The sequence below is a fragment of the Moschus berezovskii genome, chromosome 15 (assembly GCF_049115385.1).
Source record: "Moschus berezovskii isolate FMDL1 chromosome 15, NW_MosBer_1.0, whole genome shotgun sequence".
Lineage (NCBI taxonomy): Eukaryota > Metazoa > Chordata > Mammalia > Artiodactyla > Moschidae > Moschus > Moschus berezovskii.
In genome coordinates, this window is record NC_142474.1 from 32414467 (window position 1) to 32433703 (window position 19237).

The 19237-nt window shown below is 41.1% G+C and overlaps 1 protein-coding gene across 2 annotated transcripts in view; it reads right to left on the reverse strand.

Annotated features, from left to right (window-relative positions):
- Nucleotides 1–19237, reverse strand: part of DNAAF9 (dynein axonemal assembly factor 9) — a 172357-nt gene that overhangs the window by 10611 nt on the left and 142509 nt on the right. For both annotated transcript variants that reach the window (XM_055432434.2, XM_055432427.2), the window contains exons 29-33: nucleotides 18816–18853; nucleotides 7786–7921; nucleotides 5654–5740; nucleotides 1537–1643; nucleotides 1148–1222 (exon numbers count right to left, since the gene is read on the reverse strand). In XM_055432434.2, the coding sequence (XP_055288409.1) occupies nucleotides 1148–1222; nucleotides 1537–1643; nucleotides 5654–5740; nucleotides 7786–7921; nucleotides 18816–18853 (443 nt within the window). The remainder of the gene's footprint in view (nucleotides 1–1147; nucleotides 1223–1536; nucleotides 1644–5653; nucleotides 5741–7785; nucleotides 7922–18815; nucleotides 18854–19237) is intronic.

Sequence of the window (19237 nt, forward strand, 5' to 3'; positions counted from 1 at the left end):
ATGCTAGCAAGGTTATGCTGAAAATCTTTCACGCTAGGCTTCAGCAGTTTGTGAACTGAGAACATTCAGATGTACAAGCTGGGTTTCAAAGAGACAGGAACAAGAGATCAAATTGCCAACATTTGTTGGATCATGGAAAAGTAAGGGAGTTCTAGTAAAACATGGACTTCTGCTTCACTGACTATGCTAAAGCCTCTGTGTGGTTCACAACAAACTGGAAGATTCTTACAGAGATGAAGTACCAGACCACCTTACCTGTATCCTGAGAAACCTGTATGTGGGTCAAGAAGCAAAAGGTACCGCCAATTAAAATAAATAAATTAAAAAAAAAAAAAAGAAGCAACAGGTAGAACCAGACAAGAAACAATGGACTGGATCACAATTGGGAAAGGAGTACATCAAGGTTGTACATTGTCACCCTGATTATTTAACTTATACGCAGAGTAAATCAAGCAAAATGCCACGCTGGATGAATCATAAGCTGGAAAGATTGCTAGGAGAAATATCAACAAGCTCAGATATGCAGATGATACCACTTTAATAGCAGAAAGTGAAGAGGAACTAAAGGGTCTCTTGATGAAGGTGAAAGAACAGAGTGAAAAAAGTGGCTTGAAACCCAACATTAAAAAACTAAGACCATAGCATCCAGTCCCATCACTTCATGGCAAATAGAAGGGGAAAAAATGGAAGGAGTGATAGACTCTTTGAGAGTACCATAGACAGCAAGGAGATCAAACCAGTTAATCCTAAAGGAAATCAACCCTGAATATTCACTGGAAGGACTGATGCTGAAGCAGAAGCTCCAACACTTTGGCCACCTGATGTAAAGAGCTGACTCACTGGAAAAGAACCTGATGCTGGGAAAGATTGAAGGCAAAAGGAAAAGGGGTGGCAAAGAAAGAGATGGTTAGACAGTGTCATTAATTGAATGGACATGAATTTGAGCAAACTCCAGGAGATAATGGAGGACGGAGGAGCATAGCAGCCTATAGTCCATGAAATCGAAGAGTCAGACACAATTTAGCAACTGAACAACAACAACAAGAGGCATCAGTGGTCTGCTAAGCATCAGTAGAGGCTATGAAATCACATCATGAGATGTGATCACTCCACAGTGCAGAGCTCCCAAATTCAAACCCCTAGTTACCTGAGAACTTCACTTTGCCCAGGATGTGGTAGATGTTTCCAGAGAATGGACTCGGCTTGATGGAGGACTGAATTGCTGGTGGAGGAATAGGACAGGGATATTACTTATCTGGGGGCAGAGACCAAGGCCAGGGCAGCACAGCTGGGAGGGTTAGACACTAGAAAGGCACCTCCTCTAGGGTTCACAGGTACTCACACCAGTTCCTCCCCCAGTGGCTCTGCCACTGTTCCCAGGGGATGGGACGCCTGAGTCCTCGAATTCCTCTGCCTCTTTTCAGACCCAAATGTGAGAAGAGACATCACACTGAATATCAAAATGGTGCCAGGAAGTGGGGACAACTCTGGGGCACTCTTTTACCAGTGTTGGGACATGTTCCAGTCAAGGCTTACCTTTACACTTGGCCACAAAACGAGTCTTCTCCAAGGGACGACCAAACCATACACAGATCTGAACCATCAATGGAAAGACTGATCCAGCATCAAATTTACCTTCATACCTTAAAAGGTTTAAAAAATTATAAATATTAGTAATTGGGGCTTTGAGTGTTATTACATACTACATTCGATAGAACTATGCGTTATCATATTTGAATTCTCTCTTACTCATATGTCATTTTGTGTACAAAACACCTGTTTGAAAGCATTTGTCTCTTTCATCTTGAGATTGGAAAGCATGTTTGCCCCTTCAGAGAAGGAAGAGCGGAGTAGCAATTTCTTTGGACTAGCAATTTCTTCAAGTCAAGTCTTCTACTTTTGAAGCTTGCAAGTATCCTAGCTGGGATTAGGGGTCCCTCCTCGTACCCTTTGGCCCTTACTCAGGATCCCCTCCCACTTTCTTCCAGGCTCCCACTATGCCAATACCAGTTGAGCTATTTCAAATCCTAAAGGATGATGCTATGAAAGTGTTGCACTCAATATGCCAGCAAATATGGAAAATTCAGTAGTGACCACAGGACTAGAAAACGTTAGTTTTCATGCCAATTCCAAAGAAGGGCAATGCCAAAGAATGCTCAAACTACCGCACAATTGAACTCATTTCACATGCTAGAAAGTAATGCTCAAAATTCTCCAAGCGAGGCTTCATCAGAACATAACTGAGAACTTCCAGATATTCAAGCTGGATTTAGAAAAGGCAGAGGAACCAGAAATCAAATAGCCAATATCCACTGGATCACAGAAAAACCATGAGAATTCCAGACACACATCTACTTCTACTTCACTGACTATGCTAAAGCTTTTGACTGTGTGGATCACAACAAACTGTAGAAGATTCTTAGAGATGGGAATATCAGACCACCTTACCTGCCTCCTGAAAAACCTGTATGCAGGTCAAGAAGCAACAATTAAAGCCAGACATGGAACAACGGACTAGTTCAAAACTGGGAAAGGAGTACATCAAGGCTGAATATTGTCACCCTGCTTATTTAACTTATATGCAGAGTACATCATGAGAGATGCATGCTGGATGAAGCACAAACTGGAATCAAGATTGCCAGGAGAAATATCAATAACCTCAGATATGCAAATGACACCACCCTTATGGCAGAAAGCAAAGAGGGACGAAAGAGCCTCTTGATGAAGGTGAAAGAGTAGTGTGAAAAAGCTGGCTTAAAAATCAACATTCAAAAAACTAAGATCATGGCAAATAGATGGGTTAACAATGGAAACAGTGAGAGACTTTATTTTCTTGGGCTCCAAAATCACTGCAGATGGTGACTGTAGCCACAAAATTAAAAGAGGCTTGCTCCTCGGAAAAAAAGCTATGATAAACCTAGACTGCGTATTAAAAAGCAAAGACATTACTTTGCCAACAAAGGTCCGTCTAGTCAAAGCTATGGTTTTTCCAGTAGTCATGTATACATATGAGAGGTGGACCATAAAGAATGCTGAGCATTGAAGAATTGATGCTTTTGAGCTATGGTGTTGCAGAAGACTCTTGAGAGACCCTTGGACAGAAAGGAGATCAAACCAGTCAATCCTAAAGGAAATAAATCCTGAATATTCATTCTAAGGATGGATACTGAAGCTGAAGTTTCAGTACTTTGGCCACCTGATGCGAAGAGCTGACTCATTGTAAAAGACCCTGATGCTGGGAAAGATTGAAGGCAGGACAGGAAGGGGATGACAGAGGATGAGATGGTTGGATGGCATCACTGACTTAATAGACATGAGTTTGATCTCGCTCTAGGAGATGGGAAGGACAAGGAAGCCTGGTGTGCTGCAGACCATGGGGTCGCAAAGACACAACTCAGGAGGACACGACTGAGTGACTGAACAATGACAACAACTGTTCTTTAAAATCTAAACAAGCCTCCCAAATACTATATTAACCCTTTGTCACGTTTGATGCAAACACTTTCCTCCAGTCTATTGTATTTTCTGATTAGTCTTCTTTGTTTCAAAATTGCACTGCAGTTTTGAATTTTATACTGTTGAAAGTAGCTCACTTTTTGCTATTTCTTTAAAGCAAGGTGGTGGCATAACAGTTTTCCAAGACTGATATCTGGAGACCATGGGCTTCTCAGGCTTCTATGTTCAGAGTTACATCCTTAGGAGAATCTGGAGGGGCCAAGGGAAGAGTACAAGGTTTCCTCCCAGACTAGGAACAAGCTGTTCTACCAGGGGAGGTAGGTGTGGGGTCAATGACAACAGAGGGCTGTGAGAGGGGAATGGCTGAGACTCTGCACATCACAAAGCTGAATACATCCTAGAGCTAATAAAGCCTGTTTACTCTGAGGTGATGGCCCTCATCCAAGGAGAGAGGGAAGTTATGTACAGGGATGAGCAGGAGTCTGATGATGGTGATCTTGATCAAAGAATAATTTATCTGATTCCTTGGAGAAGGGCATGGCAACCCACTCCAGTGTTACTGCATGGAGAATTCCATGGACAGAGAAACCTGGTGGATTACAGTCTACCAGGGGTCACAAAGACTCAGACACGACTGAGCGACTAACACACACACACACACACACGCGCGCACGAGCGCAGACGCGCGCACGTTTCCTGAGGCACCAGATAGAGATGGCAGAAGTCTCAGGATTAGGCCCAGAAGCCTACTTTTGGCAGCACACAGGTCAGTAGCTGCGGCCACTGTAGAGAAGAGTTTCACCCCAGAAGCTCCATCTTTTTTTTTTTTAGCTAAGATATTACTGCCTTGTTTAGGCATAAGGCATGATCCACTTACCCACTATTTAATTATGATGTGACTCAAACAAGAGGTTCCTTCTAAGACTAAGCATGAAAGTCTTCAATTTTACATGTTGACCTAGTACTGATTGTACTATTCTATTTTAAAAAACAGTACTCATGGCTGAAGGATAAGGATAATAAAGAGGTGGCTGAGAGAAGTGAGGAAGGATAATAGAGATGATTCAGATCAACATGAGGGATCAATTTTGGCTTGCCTTGAACCTTCAACGCAGCAAAACTAGTTATCCTTTCCGTACAGGGACAAGTGCAAAATGGCAGTTAAGAGTACAGGCTCTGCTGTACAGCAGAAATCAACACAACTTTGTAAATCTACTATACTTAAAAAAAAAAAAAAGAAAGCGTATAGGCTCTGAAGCCACACAACCTGAGTTTGAAACCCAACTCTTTGATTTACTAGCTATGTGACTTTGGATAAGACATTTAACTCCTGGCTGCCTCAGTTACCTTATCCCTAAAATGAAGAAACTAATGGAATCCACTTTGGGGTCTGGTTTGAGGATTAATGAGATAACACAGGCTGAACTCTTAAGAGTGGCACTGTGAACAGAACTTTCTGTGATGAAGGAAATGTTCGGGATCTGTACTGTCCTACAGTAGCTGCTAGTTATCGTTAAGCACGTGAAAAGGGTCTTGTGTGACTAAAGACTAAATTCTAAATTTTACTTCATTTCTATTAATATATATTTAATTTTATTAAGTAGCCAAATGTGGCTAGCGGCTGCTATACTGGAGAGCAAAGTCTTAGAACAATGTGTAGCACAGAGTACGTGCTCAAGTGATGCTGGAAATATGACAACAGTGCACTTCACACTCTCTTGAGTTCTCCTCTGTTCCCCTGAATCCAGAGGACAGGTTTAGGCTGGGAGGCCACCTGCAGAGAAGAGAACATCCTCTGGGCCACAACAGCAGGCAACCTACCTGTCAGAAGGGAGCCCCAGAGGACTGACTATTCTCAGGAGTGACTACTTCACTCAGAAGGGTCACAACCCCTTGGTTCCATGCCAGCTACCTCACTCTTACTAGAGGCTAGAGGAAACAAAGGACGTTGCTGTGCTTAGTGCTCACAAGATGACTCCTTAAGTCTCAACTTTCAGCAAGGGTCTCAATTTTAGACTGAGATGTGGATTACTGGGATTCTAACAAGGCCAGTAGCTACTGGGACTTCAGGCCACTGCAGGTGCCATTGTCACCCTCCCAGAGCACACCTGGTATTTTCACTTTTTACTTTCCTGTAAATAAACAAATCATTGAGTTTACAAAGAAATCTTAGCTATTTTTCAATGATAATACTTGCCAGCCAGGGTACATTAAATATCGAGATCGTAGCATCTGAGGACTTGAAAAACTATTTTCTGAGAGAATCAGTTCAATGTCTTCATTCCTTTAAAAACATACAGAAAACCCAGGTTAGTGAGAACTATCAAACTTAACCTGCACACTTTCCTTCCCTTCCACACCCCTGTATACACATATAAGTACATACATATACACTCTTTTCTGTTATTTCACCCTTATATACTTTAATATGCATCTCTAGAAACAAGCACATTCTCACTAATTCTCACCTAAGGAATTTAATATGGAGGCCCAGCAACCTTGGTATCTTCTGGGAGCTTGCTGGAAATGCAGGATCTCTAGACTACGCCAGACCTACTAAGTCAGAACCCTCATTTTAATAAGATCCCCAAGAGGTTCATATGCATGTTAAAGTTGGAAACTATTGATCTAATAATATACATCCATTTTCAAATTTCTCCCTTTATGGGGGACAGGGCACTCAGGGTCCAATCAAGGTTAGCTCATTGAATTTATAATTTTAATTTTCCTTCAATCTGGAAAAAATACCTCCAACTTTTTGTTTCTCAAAGAATTGACAATTTTGAAGAGTACATGGTCAGCTGTCTCGTGTCTCACAATCTGGATTTGTCTGGTTGCTCCTCGTGATTAGATTCAGTTAAACACTGATGGCAAGAGTAATGGCCAAGTGATGTTGTGTTCTTCCCATAGTGTCATGTGAAGGAAGCACATGATTCACTTCGTCCCATTAGTGGTCTTGCTAAGTTTAATATTCTGGTCAATGTCATGTCTTCTAGTTTAGACCTCTTCACTGTGAAGGTAGTTTTCCCTCTTTGGAAGCAGTAAATAGTCTATGGAGTGACAGATACTTTCAGTCAAGCGAATATCCTTTTCCTCAACAATCTGTCATCCACTACTTTTAGCATCCACTGATAATTCTTTCCTAAATCAAGTTATTATATGAAAGGTTACAAAATGGTGTCTTTCCAGTTCTATAAATTCTTATTTATTAGCTAGCATTCTTCTGTAGAGGTGAGCTTTACTGTTCCGTCCCCCTCCCTTTTTTATTGTTTTAATATCACCATAGACTCATTTTATTCCATGTGCTATAATCCATTAGTATCACGGTTCTCTCATACAACAACTCAAGTTGTCCCAAACTCAAGTGGGAGCTTCTTAAGCTAGCTTCCATACCCTTTTGAAATATCTCCACTAATTTTTGAATACTTCCCTGCTTTTCTGGCATAAAAGGGACTAGGCTCACACTGTACTTGCACTGCCTAAATTGCAATCAACCAATTCTCCAAGGAGACCAGATACCTTTTAGTGGGGATTGGTACTTAGAAATTAAGATCTATAAGTAAAGATATTAATTGCTACTGTGGTATTATTTTTGGTCCCTTTTAATGCAAAGAGGGAATATACATTTTTTTGAACTAATGAATTTATATTCAGTCCCCCTATTCAACTCCAACATGTGCAGGGTTTTTCCTTACCTTTCCCATTTCATATTTATAATCTCCCTTCCCTAATGTTCAGTGATGTTGTTTGGAATTCGGGTTCCAACAGAGGATTATGTTCAAAAGTTACTTGAATTATTTTGTGTGTGCATGGTGGTTATTACTTTGATATACAGATGGATTCACTTTTTGTACTTTTTCCTCCTTGTTGACCTAATTTTTGAACATGTAAAATATCTGCAATGCTCAAAGGTCGAAACTATATAAAAAGTATACAACTCTTAGTATCCTTACATAAAAAGTGACTAATTTTCTACTTTTAGGTTGTAACTAGAACCCAACTCTATGAATTAAAGATATAATTTCCCTATGTTTTTATGCTATTTCTCTCACATCTTAACATAAAGAACACTGAGAGAGTCTTGACTTGAATCCTTTAATGAATGAGAATGTGAATGCATCAAAAACAAAACATCTCAAAACAGTACAGGATACTGGCATGTGGGAATCCTCTTGGTGATTTCTACACAGCATCAAAGCACTTGTTCAAGACCTAGCTTCTGTAAATGCTCAGGTCTTAGATACAGTGGAAAGACCCAATGGGTCACAGACAGAATGCTGTATCTGAGAAAGTGGTTGGTCCTACAGAGTGAAGTGACGTTAAGTTTACCTGGTGACAATCCCATTTTCTGCAAGAATGAAGGCTGCAGAAGGATTGGCAGCTCTGATGAGGCTCTGCAGCTGAACAAGGAGAGGGTGCCTCTGCTCCATAGTATGACTGGTGAATACCACATTACTAACCAGGCCTGGGGAATAAAACCAAAAACAGTTCAGCCTTCAGAGTTCTGACTGGGGCTGAGGGTTTGCACAAATGTGAGCCCTTGCTCCCTCCCCTGATCATCCCTTTTAGCAGCCCCCTTATGTAGACACCCCTGCCCCTCAATACTGATGTAACAGCCATCATTCTGTTCTTTCTGAAACCTCTGGAAATGAATGGCCTCAGCTCTGTAGCTGCCTCTCTTCCTAACCTCCTCTGTCTTCTTAATTCCGCTTTGATACCTGGAGCTTTTTCATCAAATGGCCCTTTCCCTATCCCGTGAACTTCCTTAGGAACTGCTGCCAATGACTTTTACCAGTTCAGAACACAGACATTTACCAACACAAACCATATGTCAGGTGCTAATCATTCTTAAAGACTGCACAGTCAAGAAGGCTCATCCATGGACTTACAATTACAAGGTAAGTTCTAACAAAGATATTTACAGAGTAAATAAGTATTACACAGTAAGGAAGGGTGGCCCACATAAAGATACGCTGTGGAAGGGACCACAATCACTCCCATACTTTTGTGAAAATACAGAAGTAAAATCCATGACACTGTGACACTACTGATAATTTGGAAATATGAGAATTTAATCACATCCCAGCATGCCAACACAATATCTCTTCCATATTTATTCTACATGGCTATGATCATCGCATACACACCACTTCTACTATAATGTCACGTGCATTTGTATGATTCAACCATTTTTATTGACAATAATGTGAACATTTCAAACATATACAAAAGTAGAAAAAAACAGTGTAATGAATGCACACGTGCCCATCACCTGGCTTCAAGAATTACCAACATTTGTCTAATTGTATTTCTTCTATATCATACTCCCACCTTTTCGGCTTTCCTCGCCTTCCCCACGGGATGATTTTGAGGCTAATAACAGACGTCCTATTATTGCATCCAAAATATTTCAGTGTGTATTACCATAAAATAAGGACTCTTTAAAAAAATGAATGGGGTTTCCTTGGTGGTCCAGTGGCTGAGAGTCTGCCTGCCGATGCAAGGGATACAGGTTCAATCCCTGCTCCAGGAAGATCCCACATGCTGCAGGGCAGCAAAGACCATGCATCACAACTACTGAGCCTGTGTTCCAAAGCTCGCAAGCTGCAATTACTGAGCCCACTTGCTGCAACTACTAAGCCAGCACACCTAGAGCCAGTGCTTTACAATAAGAGAAGCCACTGCAATGGGAAGCCCATCCACCACAATGAAGAGGAGTTCCTGCTCTATGCAACTAGAGAAAGCCTGCGTGCAGCATCAGAGACCCAGCACAGCCATAAATAAATACACAAATCTTAAAAAAAAAAAAGAATGATTAAGCAATAAATTCTTAACATAAAATATATAGTCCATATTTAAATTTTTCTGACTCAAAAATATTTTCTTAATTGTTTGGAACCAGGAACCAAAGCCCCCACATTATATTTCATTGATATATCGCACAATTCTCTTTCAATCTCCTTATTTCTCTGTGATTTATTTGTTGAAGAACTGCTTCTTGTATATTTCTTGTAGTCTAGATTTTGCTAATAGAATCTCCATAGTGTTCCTTAAGAGGCTAGATACTGTTTTATACTTCAATCTTTTTTAAAAAGTTCTTGTTCTTTTTCAAACTTTAAGTTGAATGCTTAATTCATTATTTTAAAAAGCCACAATGAGATAGCACCTCACACCTGTAAGAATGGCTATGTTTTTCAAAAAGACAAGAAATAACAAGAATTGGTGAGGATGTGGAGAAAAGGGAAACTTGTGCCCTGTTGCTGGGAATGTAAATGCTATAGTGGTACAGCTACTATGAAAAATAGGATGAAGATTCCTCAAAAAATTAAAACTAAAACCACCACATGATCCAACAATTCCACTTCTAGGCTTATACCAGAAAGAAATGAAATCACTATCTTGAAGAGCTATTTGCAGATCCATGTTCAATGCAGCATTATTCACAATAGCCAAGCTATAGGAACAACCAACAACCTAAGTGTCCATTAGTGGATGAAGAAGATAAAAGATCAAGGTTGTATATTGTCACCCTGCTTATTTAACTTACATGCAGAGTAAATCACGCAAAATGAGGGACTGGATGAAGTGCAAGCTGCAATCAAGATTCCTGGAAGAAATATCAACAACCTCAAATATTCAGATGATACCACACTAATGGCAGAAAGCAAAGAGCAAGTAAGGAACTTCTTGATGAACATGAAAGAAGAAAGTGAAAAAGCTGGCATAAAACTTCAACATACGAAAAACTAAGATTATGGCCTTCCTTAGAGGAGGGGTGGCCATGGAAGAGATAGATAGAAACACCAACTCAATGGACATGAGCCTGAACAAACTCCAGGACAGGGGTGCCTAGTGTGCAGTAGCCCTTCGGGTAGCAAAGAGTCAAACAAGACCTAGCAACTGAACAACAATAACAAATTCAACTCTGCTATTATTAACATCATCTCTTTTTGTTTGCATTCGTCTGTTATATCTTTGCCCATTCTTTTATCACCATCCTTAGTTTTAGATGATCTTGTGTAGAACATCATATAATTTAGATTTGATTTTTTGGTTTAATCTGAGATAATTTTCCTTTTAATAGGTGTTTAACCCACTTACAGAGAAGGAAATGGCAACCCACTCCAGTATTCTTGCCTGGAGAATTCCATGGACAGAGAGAGGAGCATGGTGGGCCACAGTCCATGGGGTCACAAAGAGTTGGACATGACTGAGCACACAGCACATCCCATTTACATTTAATGGTACTTTGGTTCTATCACCTTGTTTATGTTGAATTCTGTTTAAAAACATTTTTTTAAACCTTTACCAGTATGATTCTACATTCTGTTTTCTGCTTTCCTTCTGGTAAGTATAGTCTGTTTTAAGTTCTTACGATAGCTATCCTGTCACCTTTAAACAATGTCTTTTGAGTTTTCTGCATGAGAGACAGGGAAGTTCATATACCTTTAAATTCATCCCACTTCTCCACCATCACATTCTGGCTGGTTATATTCATAATTTTATAGTTTCTCCAAGTGGATATTTTTATAGCTTTAAAGAGTATAAATACTCTTTATAACTTGATTTAACAGCTTTAAAATTTACTGATCTCCCACTTGAGAAAATGCACAGATAATCTCTCTTAACTGCTTCCTAATATTTTATTAAATATGAGTTCATTTTATAGGTTTTTGAGATTTTCAACATTTATATTCTATTTTGTAATAGCATTCTCATAGATGTTGTAATTGGTTCCGTATCTAAAAAGTTTTATGCTCATCATTAATCTTTTCACTAACGGAGACTAGTTTTATAAATAGTTCATAAGTGAATGTCTCTAAGTTGTAAGACTTCAGCTTTCCTAAGTAACCTTGTAACTGCAGGACTCTGAATAATGAGTATTCAGTACAGAGGACTCTTATTAATACTATTTACTTCAATAAAGTGGTTTTTAAAAATATTCGCTATACTTAGTTTTTGAGGGCGAAAGTCATAATGTATGGAAGGGTTCACAAGAGAAAACAAATTCCCTTTCTCCCCGGCTACCTACTTCTTTTCCCTGAAGACAGCCACATTTATCAGAGTCTTCTTCCAGGTATATGCTGAGTTTATACAAGCAAATGTGTATATATACACTTCCCCCATGATTAGTGGCATATTATACTATTCTGTACTTTGTTTACTAGCTTACTTCTTAAGATCTTTTCTAATACTTTACCACCTCAATCCTCCCCTCATGCCACCCTGCTGTCTCCCTTTCTTTAAACCTAGGAGAGCTCCTTTGAATAACATGGGCGATGCTTAAAATATGATTTATATTTTTATTTATCTTATTTGTAAAAAGACAGCATAAAGATGAAAGCATGAGTTTTAGGGTCAAGAAAATCTGAGTCTGAATTCTGGGTTCTACTAATTATTCATAGGTAACATTAGGCAAATTGCTCAATTTTCTCCCTGAGCCCTAATTCCTCTTCCGTTAGATGGGAACATGTACCTCCAGATTATCGGTAAAATGCTTACCATAAGCTACAGAAAGTAAGAACTCATTAATTGTAACCTGACACTACCACCACCACCATCACCTATACCAACGAGACTGGATTGATCCATTCCTCAGACTGACAGGGATGGCTGCAGCACATGGACCTTAGCTAGCCACAGCAACACACCGGAAGCTAAGTCACGTGACTCTCACCAGTCTAGGTTACTGGGCCCATGGTTTAGATGAGTGGCTATCACTAGTTTGAAAGCAGCTTCCAGGACCCCTGGCCTTAGTCTCTGCCTCTGGTCTGGGGCAGAAGTCAGTGATACTTCCTCTCACCAATTATACTTTAAAAGTGTTCTCAAACTCTAAAGATTGACTCTAATCTCATAACCATATTCCATTCACAACCAGGGAGCAGGGGTTAAGAGATTCATGTCAATGGTCATGTGTTACAATGGGGACAAGGCACACACAAAGGGTATGTTGTCATTGTTCAGTTGCTAAGTCGTATTCAACTCTTCGTGACTCCACGGACTGCAGCATGCCAGGCTTTCCTGTCCATCACCACCTCCCAGAGTTTGCTCAAACTCACGTCCATTGAGTTGATGATGCCATGCAATCATCTCATCCTCTGTTATCCCCTTCTGCTCTTGCCTTCAATCTTTCCCAGCATCAATGAGTTGACTCTTCACATCAGGTGGCCAAAGTATTGGAGCTTCAGCTTCAGCATCAGTCCTTCCAATGAATATTCAGGGTCGATTTCCTTTAGGATTGACTGGGGTGGATCTCTTTGCAGTCCAACGGACTGTCAAGATCTTTTCCAGTACCACAGTTAGAAAGCATCAATTCTTTGGCATTCAGCCTTTTGTACAGTCCAACTCTCATATCCATACATGACTGCTGGAAAAACCATAGCTTTGACTATATAGATCTTTGTTGACAAAGTGATGTCTCTACATTTTAAAATGTGATCTGGGTTTGTCATAGCTTTCTTTCCTAGGAGTAAGCCTCTTTTAATTTCATGGCTGCAGTCACCATCCACAAAGATTTTGGAAAATAAAAAATCTCCCCCCAAATAAAATCTGTCACTTCTTCCACTTTTCCCCTTTCTATTTGCCACAATCTTGATTTTTTGAACTGTTGAGTTTCTAGCCAGCTTTTCCATTCTCCTCTTTCACCCTTATCAAGAGGCTCTTTAGTTCCTCTTCACTTTCTGCCATTAAAATGGTATCATCTTCATAGCTGAAGTTGTTGATATTTTTCCTAACAATCTTGACGCTAGTTTGTGATTCATCCAGCCCAGCATTTTGCATGATGTACACAAGAGGTATACAATATGTCTAAGATTGTAAATGTCAGGAAGTAAGGCTCAACTGCTGAGCACAGAATCTGCTTCCTGGGTGCTTAACAAGCTGTTTGGGAATCTACTGGTTTTCTGGTTTGGAGACACGAATCCTGCTCTTCTCAAGTATCTGTTAGTGCTCCACAGCTAGTCAGTCAGCCTTAGCCAATACAGCCCATCTGCCTCTGCAGAGTGCTCAAGAGACCTCTGAGGATTCAAAGCTGAGTTTCCTCGGTGGCTTCCCCTGACATTCAAGTGGTCACTTGGTAAGGGCACACTGACTTCTGAATTCCCCAAACCTGGGCCATAGTCCATCCTCCACTCTCAGTCCCTGCTACCACCTGCCTGATTTAGACCACTGCTCTTTACTAGGTTTGTGCTTATTCTTTCCACTTCTAGGCTTCTTTTACTACAATTCATTCTTTCTCCTGTAGTCAGAGTAATTTTCAAAAATGTAAATCTGATCAAATCATTTCCCCACTTAACACATTTAAAGCATCCCAATTACTTGTAGGCTGATATCTAAACTTCTTGGCCAGTCTGATCTACCTGCATGCTGCACTTCTTCAGGGCTCTAGTCACCATCAGGTCTTCTCTCCTGCTGTTTCTTCCGTCTGAACTATCTTTTCCCTCCTTTCTTTTTTGGAGGGCTAACTTCTACTTCAGGTTGTAGACAATTTAAATAGGACCTCTTCCAGAAGACTTTCCTAATCCCTCAGGACTGGGTTAGAGCAGGTATTGGATAAAGATTTGCTGAACAGATGAATAAATGAACTAAGTATAATAAAAGGCACGTGCAACTTGACCTCTGAGGCAGCCGCCTAAGCAACTAAGCTGTGGGTACCCACATGCCAAAAATTTTCCCACTTGCAAGTATGAGCAAGTATCATTCATCAGACAGCCATTTTAAAAGGAAGCTAAGATTAGATAACCTTAGATATGCAGATGACACCACCCTTATGACAGAAAGTGAAGAGGAACTAAAAAGCCTCTTGATGAAAGTGAAAGAGGAGAGTGAAAAGATTGGCTTGAAGCTCAACATTCAGAAAACAAAGACCATGGCATCTGGTCCCATCACTTAGTGGGAAATAGATGGAAAAACAGTGGAAACAGTGTCAGACTTTATTTTTTGGGCTCCAAAATCACTGTGGATGCTGACTGCAGCCATGAAATTAAAAGACGCTTACTCCTTGGAAGGAAAGTTATGACCAACCTAGAAAGCATATTAAAAAGCAGAGACATTACTTTGCCAACCAAGATCCATCTAGTCAAGGCTATGGTTTTTCCAGTGGTCATGTACAGATGTGAGAGCTGGACTGTGAAGAAAGCTGAGCACCGAAGAATTTATGCTTTTGAACTGTGGTGCTAGAGAAGACTCTTGAGAGTCCCTTGGACTGCAAGGAGATCCAACCAGTCCATTCTAAAGGAGATCAATCCTGAGTGTTCATTGGAAGGACTGATGCTAAAGCTGAAACTGCAATACTTTGGCCACCTCATGTGAAGAGTTGACTCACTGGAAAAGACTCTGATGCTGGGAGGGATTGCGGGCGGAAGGAGAAGGGGATGACAGAGGATGAGATGGCTGGATGGTATCACCGACTCGATGGACATGAGTTTGAGTGAACTCTGGGAGTTGGTGACGGACAGGGAGGCCTGGCGTGCTGTGATTCATGGGGTTGCAAAGAGTCGGACACAACTGAGCGACTGAACTGAAGATTAGATTTACATGTTTTGGTGCAAAATTCATTAAGGTATGAGAGGGTTCAATATAAAGTTTCTTCTTCCCTTCTCTGGCACCCTGAACCTTACTTCTCCCCAGAGGCAACCACTAATAAGCAGATTTGGGTATGTCTCCTCAGATGGTCTATGCATATACAAGTATACAGGAATATACAAAACCATATTTTCTTAACAACTTCTTCTACACTTATAACTTCTATCCCCTAGGTTTTCAGGTACGGCCTAGATATGGTAATAGCATAAGACTTAGAAATTCAAATATAGAATATGTCTACTTTCTGTTTATTCTATTTTAAAAAAGCTCCTCACATGCTTTCCTGGTCATAAGCTTTAACATTAAGATGGACCATCAGAGAAGCCTCCTAAGAAAGGTGACACTGGTAGTGCCTATGCTCCCATTCCCATTTAAAAAGGTCACTCGTAGGCAATGAGGACAGTCTGGTGAGCTTACTGCCAGAACCCCATGTCCTGGTGCAGCTACAGGAAGTGGCTGGGGCCTCTGGAAACTAAGTAAGACAAGACTAGGCAGCCAGGCCCAGAATGTGGCACAGTGGGGAAGGAGGTAGGGTTCTAGAAGGGTCAGCACATTCCAGAGAGGGCAGTTATGAGAGCCAGCTCCTGCAAGGGTCCATGAAAGTCCCGGGGTGAAGATAAGAATAGCTGTGGTATATCTTGCAGTGAGGAGCCAGGAAAGGCTGAGATATCTGCAAAGGTCTTTGGATTCTATTTAGTATCTTCTTGGGCAAAAGAGTCAGTCTACTGCAAACATGCCAACCTGAGCAGTATGCACCAGAATCATAAGAACAGGCTTGGCCTGCCTGAGAAAAAGCTAGGGTCTGAGTCTCTGACAGACACCTTACTCAAAGTCCTGTTTGCTCCGTGAGTATCATGTAGACAAACCTTGTGGGCTTTGGATTCTAGGTCAGGAATTGGACATAGAAAAGGGGCTTTGCTTTATGGAGAAACAAGCAAAAGGATTATCCTCAGCATTCCTTAGGCCAGCTATGCAAACTGCTACCTGCCAAGAGGAAATGCCATCATTAAGGCAAGGTACAGCAGTTATGTGGAGCACAAGGTGAAGAGGCCATCATGGGCAGTTTCATCCTGCTTGGGCCATCCTCCTGCTATGTACAAAGGAACTGATACTCTGATTTAGTCAATGCCTCGTGAATCTGGGCTGTGAGTGAGCAGGCAGCCTGGCTTGCCCCATTTCCAAGAGTTGAGAAACATCTCTGAGGTCGGTTTGACCATCCCAGTCTGGCAAAAGGCTTCCAGAAGCCTAGAAGAATACAAACCTTACTTCGTCTATCCATAGATGTTTCTTTTTCAATAATTTTTTATTACTAAATTGTAGTACAGAAGATTTACAATATTATACTAGCTTCAGGTCTATAGCACCGTGATTCAGTATTTTTACAGATTATACTCCATTGAATGTTATTATACAATAATGGCTATAATTTTTTATCTGATACAATATAAACTTGTTGCTGTTTACACATAGGAGTTTTTAATCTCTTAATCCCATACACATAATCTGTCCCACCATACTTCTGTCTCTCCTTTGCTAACCACCAGTTTGTTTTCTGTATCTGTGTAGTTGCTAAGTCATGTCTGACTCTTTGTGACCCCATGGACTGTATCCAGCCAGGCTCCCCTGTCCATGGGATTCTCCAGGCAAGAATACTGGAGTGGGTTGCCATTTCCTCCACTATACAGATACTTCTAAAAGCAGGTCATGGAAGCAAAATGTCTGCTCTCTGCTTTAAAGCTAGCATTATAATGAGCCGTGCTGGTTGTTTAAGCATTGAGATTATTCCCTAATCCTTGGATTTCTATAATACACATCATTTTGTGGCTGCAATACAGTGCTTTCCTCACTGTAAAATAATCCCTTGTTATAAAAGCAATGAATCAGAGCTTGACTTATGAACAGGAGCAAAAGAAGGCAAATGCTCCCTTGGGACATGAAATGTTTGTCTACCAGTGGCAGATTCCACCTCTAAGAGAGGCATTAAATTTCCGAGGAGAAAGAAATACTTGCCCTTATCTCCTGTCTTCCCAGAAGGCCAGTGCTCATGGTGAACCAGGTCAGATTAGTCTATAGGGTCCTCTGTGCCCAGATATAAGGGAAGATGTTTACCAAGCACTATCACTTAACCAGCCCCTTGCACTTCAGAAAACAGCATATATGGCCTCAAAGGCACCTGTCCACATCTGATCACATCCTGAGCTTTCGTTTTTTTAAGTTCCCGGACCAGGGATTGAACTTGGGCTGTAGTAGTGAAAGCACCAAGTCCTAACCACTGGACCACCAGGGAATTCCCCGTAGCTTTCTTTATATAAGCACAGAACTGACATACGTTGCCTTTGAACAATGAGTTGCAAGGCTGTGTTAATGAAATATGCCTACCAAATGCCAGATAGAACTCATTCTGTCTTGGCTTAAAAGGGCTATCCTCTTGTAATATTGGCCCAGGTTCATGGATGGTAAAGACAAAGCCCTTCCCCTAAGGTTCTTTGCCAAGGCAGCCTGATCACTTTTCCCAAATGCAAAAAAGGGAGAAGGGCACTGAAGGAGAAAGTGTCAAGAAGCCAAGGGGCACTAGGGTGGCAAACATCGTGTGATCATGTGGTGGACATGGGGCGGACTATAGCCCACACCCTTGGCTATGAAGATGACTTCCAAACATTTATCAAAGGACCAGACAGCTCTCCTTGGCTATCTCCTGGACCTATGTTTTCTCCTATGTAGTCTATTTCAAGGATATGTACCATCAACTTTCCCAATCTCCCAAGCTAGAAACCTAGAAGTCATTCCAGATACTGTTTCAATGTCCCCCATCCAGCCTGTTACCACATCGTATTGACCCAGCCCCCCCAAAATCTCTTTCATCTACTTTGGGTGGACACTGTGGATAGACCCAGCCAACCTCCATTCAACTCTGCTTCTAGGGTGCAGTGCCTAAAAAGCAACAAGGGCATGTAAAAGCTGGACTTGAGACTTCTCAGTGCAGCAGTCGAACACACACATTCTTCTCTCCAGTGACCAAGTCTCCTGCTCTGCACAGTCTCCAGCTCAGCTCTTTCCCAAGACAACAGCTCTGCTAATGCTCTGTTGTCCCATTCCCTGTAGACTGGCAATGGGATCAGCAGGGCAAAACTGTGCTGGGGACACTGAGTTATTTTCTTCTGTCCGATTTCTACTTGCTGGGCTGCTTCAGGAAGCCCAGACCCCAGGTCTTCTGACAACAATAAGCATTTTATCACTACTGTAGGAAATTTAGAATTTACTCTGGGTCTCTAGCCACTATAGCTAATCTGACTAAAAAGTGCTGCTTTTAGACTGCCAGATGGTAGGACAAAGCAAGGTTGAGTACAACCTACAAGATGGGTGGATTTTTCTAAATATTATAAAGGAAATGTGGAAAATCTCAGTGTATGTAGCAGAGGGTTAAAGGAGAAGGTTCTACTGGGCCATACTCTGCACTCATGGGACAGGAGAAATGCATCAAGATCTTGCTGATTCGCAGGCTAGGAATACTTATTCAGTCAACTGACATGAGTTGGAAGGGAGGGCAGAGTTAAGTGCAGCTCAAAAGAGGTGCTGACATGGCAATTTATTATCAATAAGACACAAACTCTTGGAAGAAATCTATCAAATATGATAACAGCAAAAACTGCCATAGTCTTCCCTCAATCAGTTTTGTTTTAGACTTCAGAATGGTAGGTGGGAACATGAAGAAAAGTCTGTTGCATCTAAACAGAATTTGAAAGGCATGCAAGCAAGATGTAGAGCATATTGCTTACCTTGCGAACACTGGTCAAGAAATTTAGGGAAGAGGAATCTATGGAGAGAAAAGAAATATTTAAAACAATTAATCTCAGAATTTCCACTGATTTCTCACAAAACTTTGACTATCACTAAGGTAACCCCCACTCCAGTATTCTTGCCTGGAGAATTCCATGGATGGAGAAGCCTGGTAGGCTACAGTCCACGGGGTCGCAAAGAGTCAGACACGACTGAGCGACTGAACAGAACAGAACATACAAAATGGCTTACTCAGTGGGACAACTGGCAGGCAACACTGAACATTAAGGAGAGCCATGGTTATACAAAAGGTATTCATAGTTTTGAACCAGAGTTCCCTAAGCCAGAAACTCTAAAGAAGTCCCAACATGGCCAACTCTTGGTGGAATGTTGAATAGGAGATCCCTGTTCAACTCCCAAG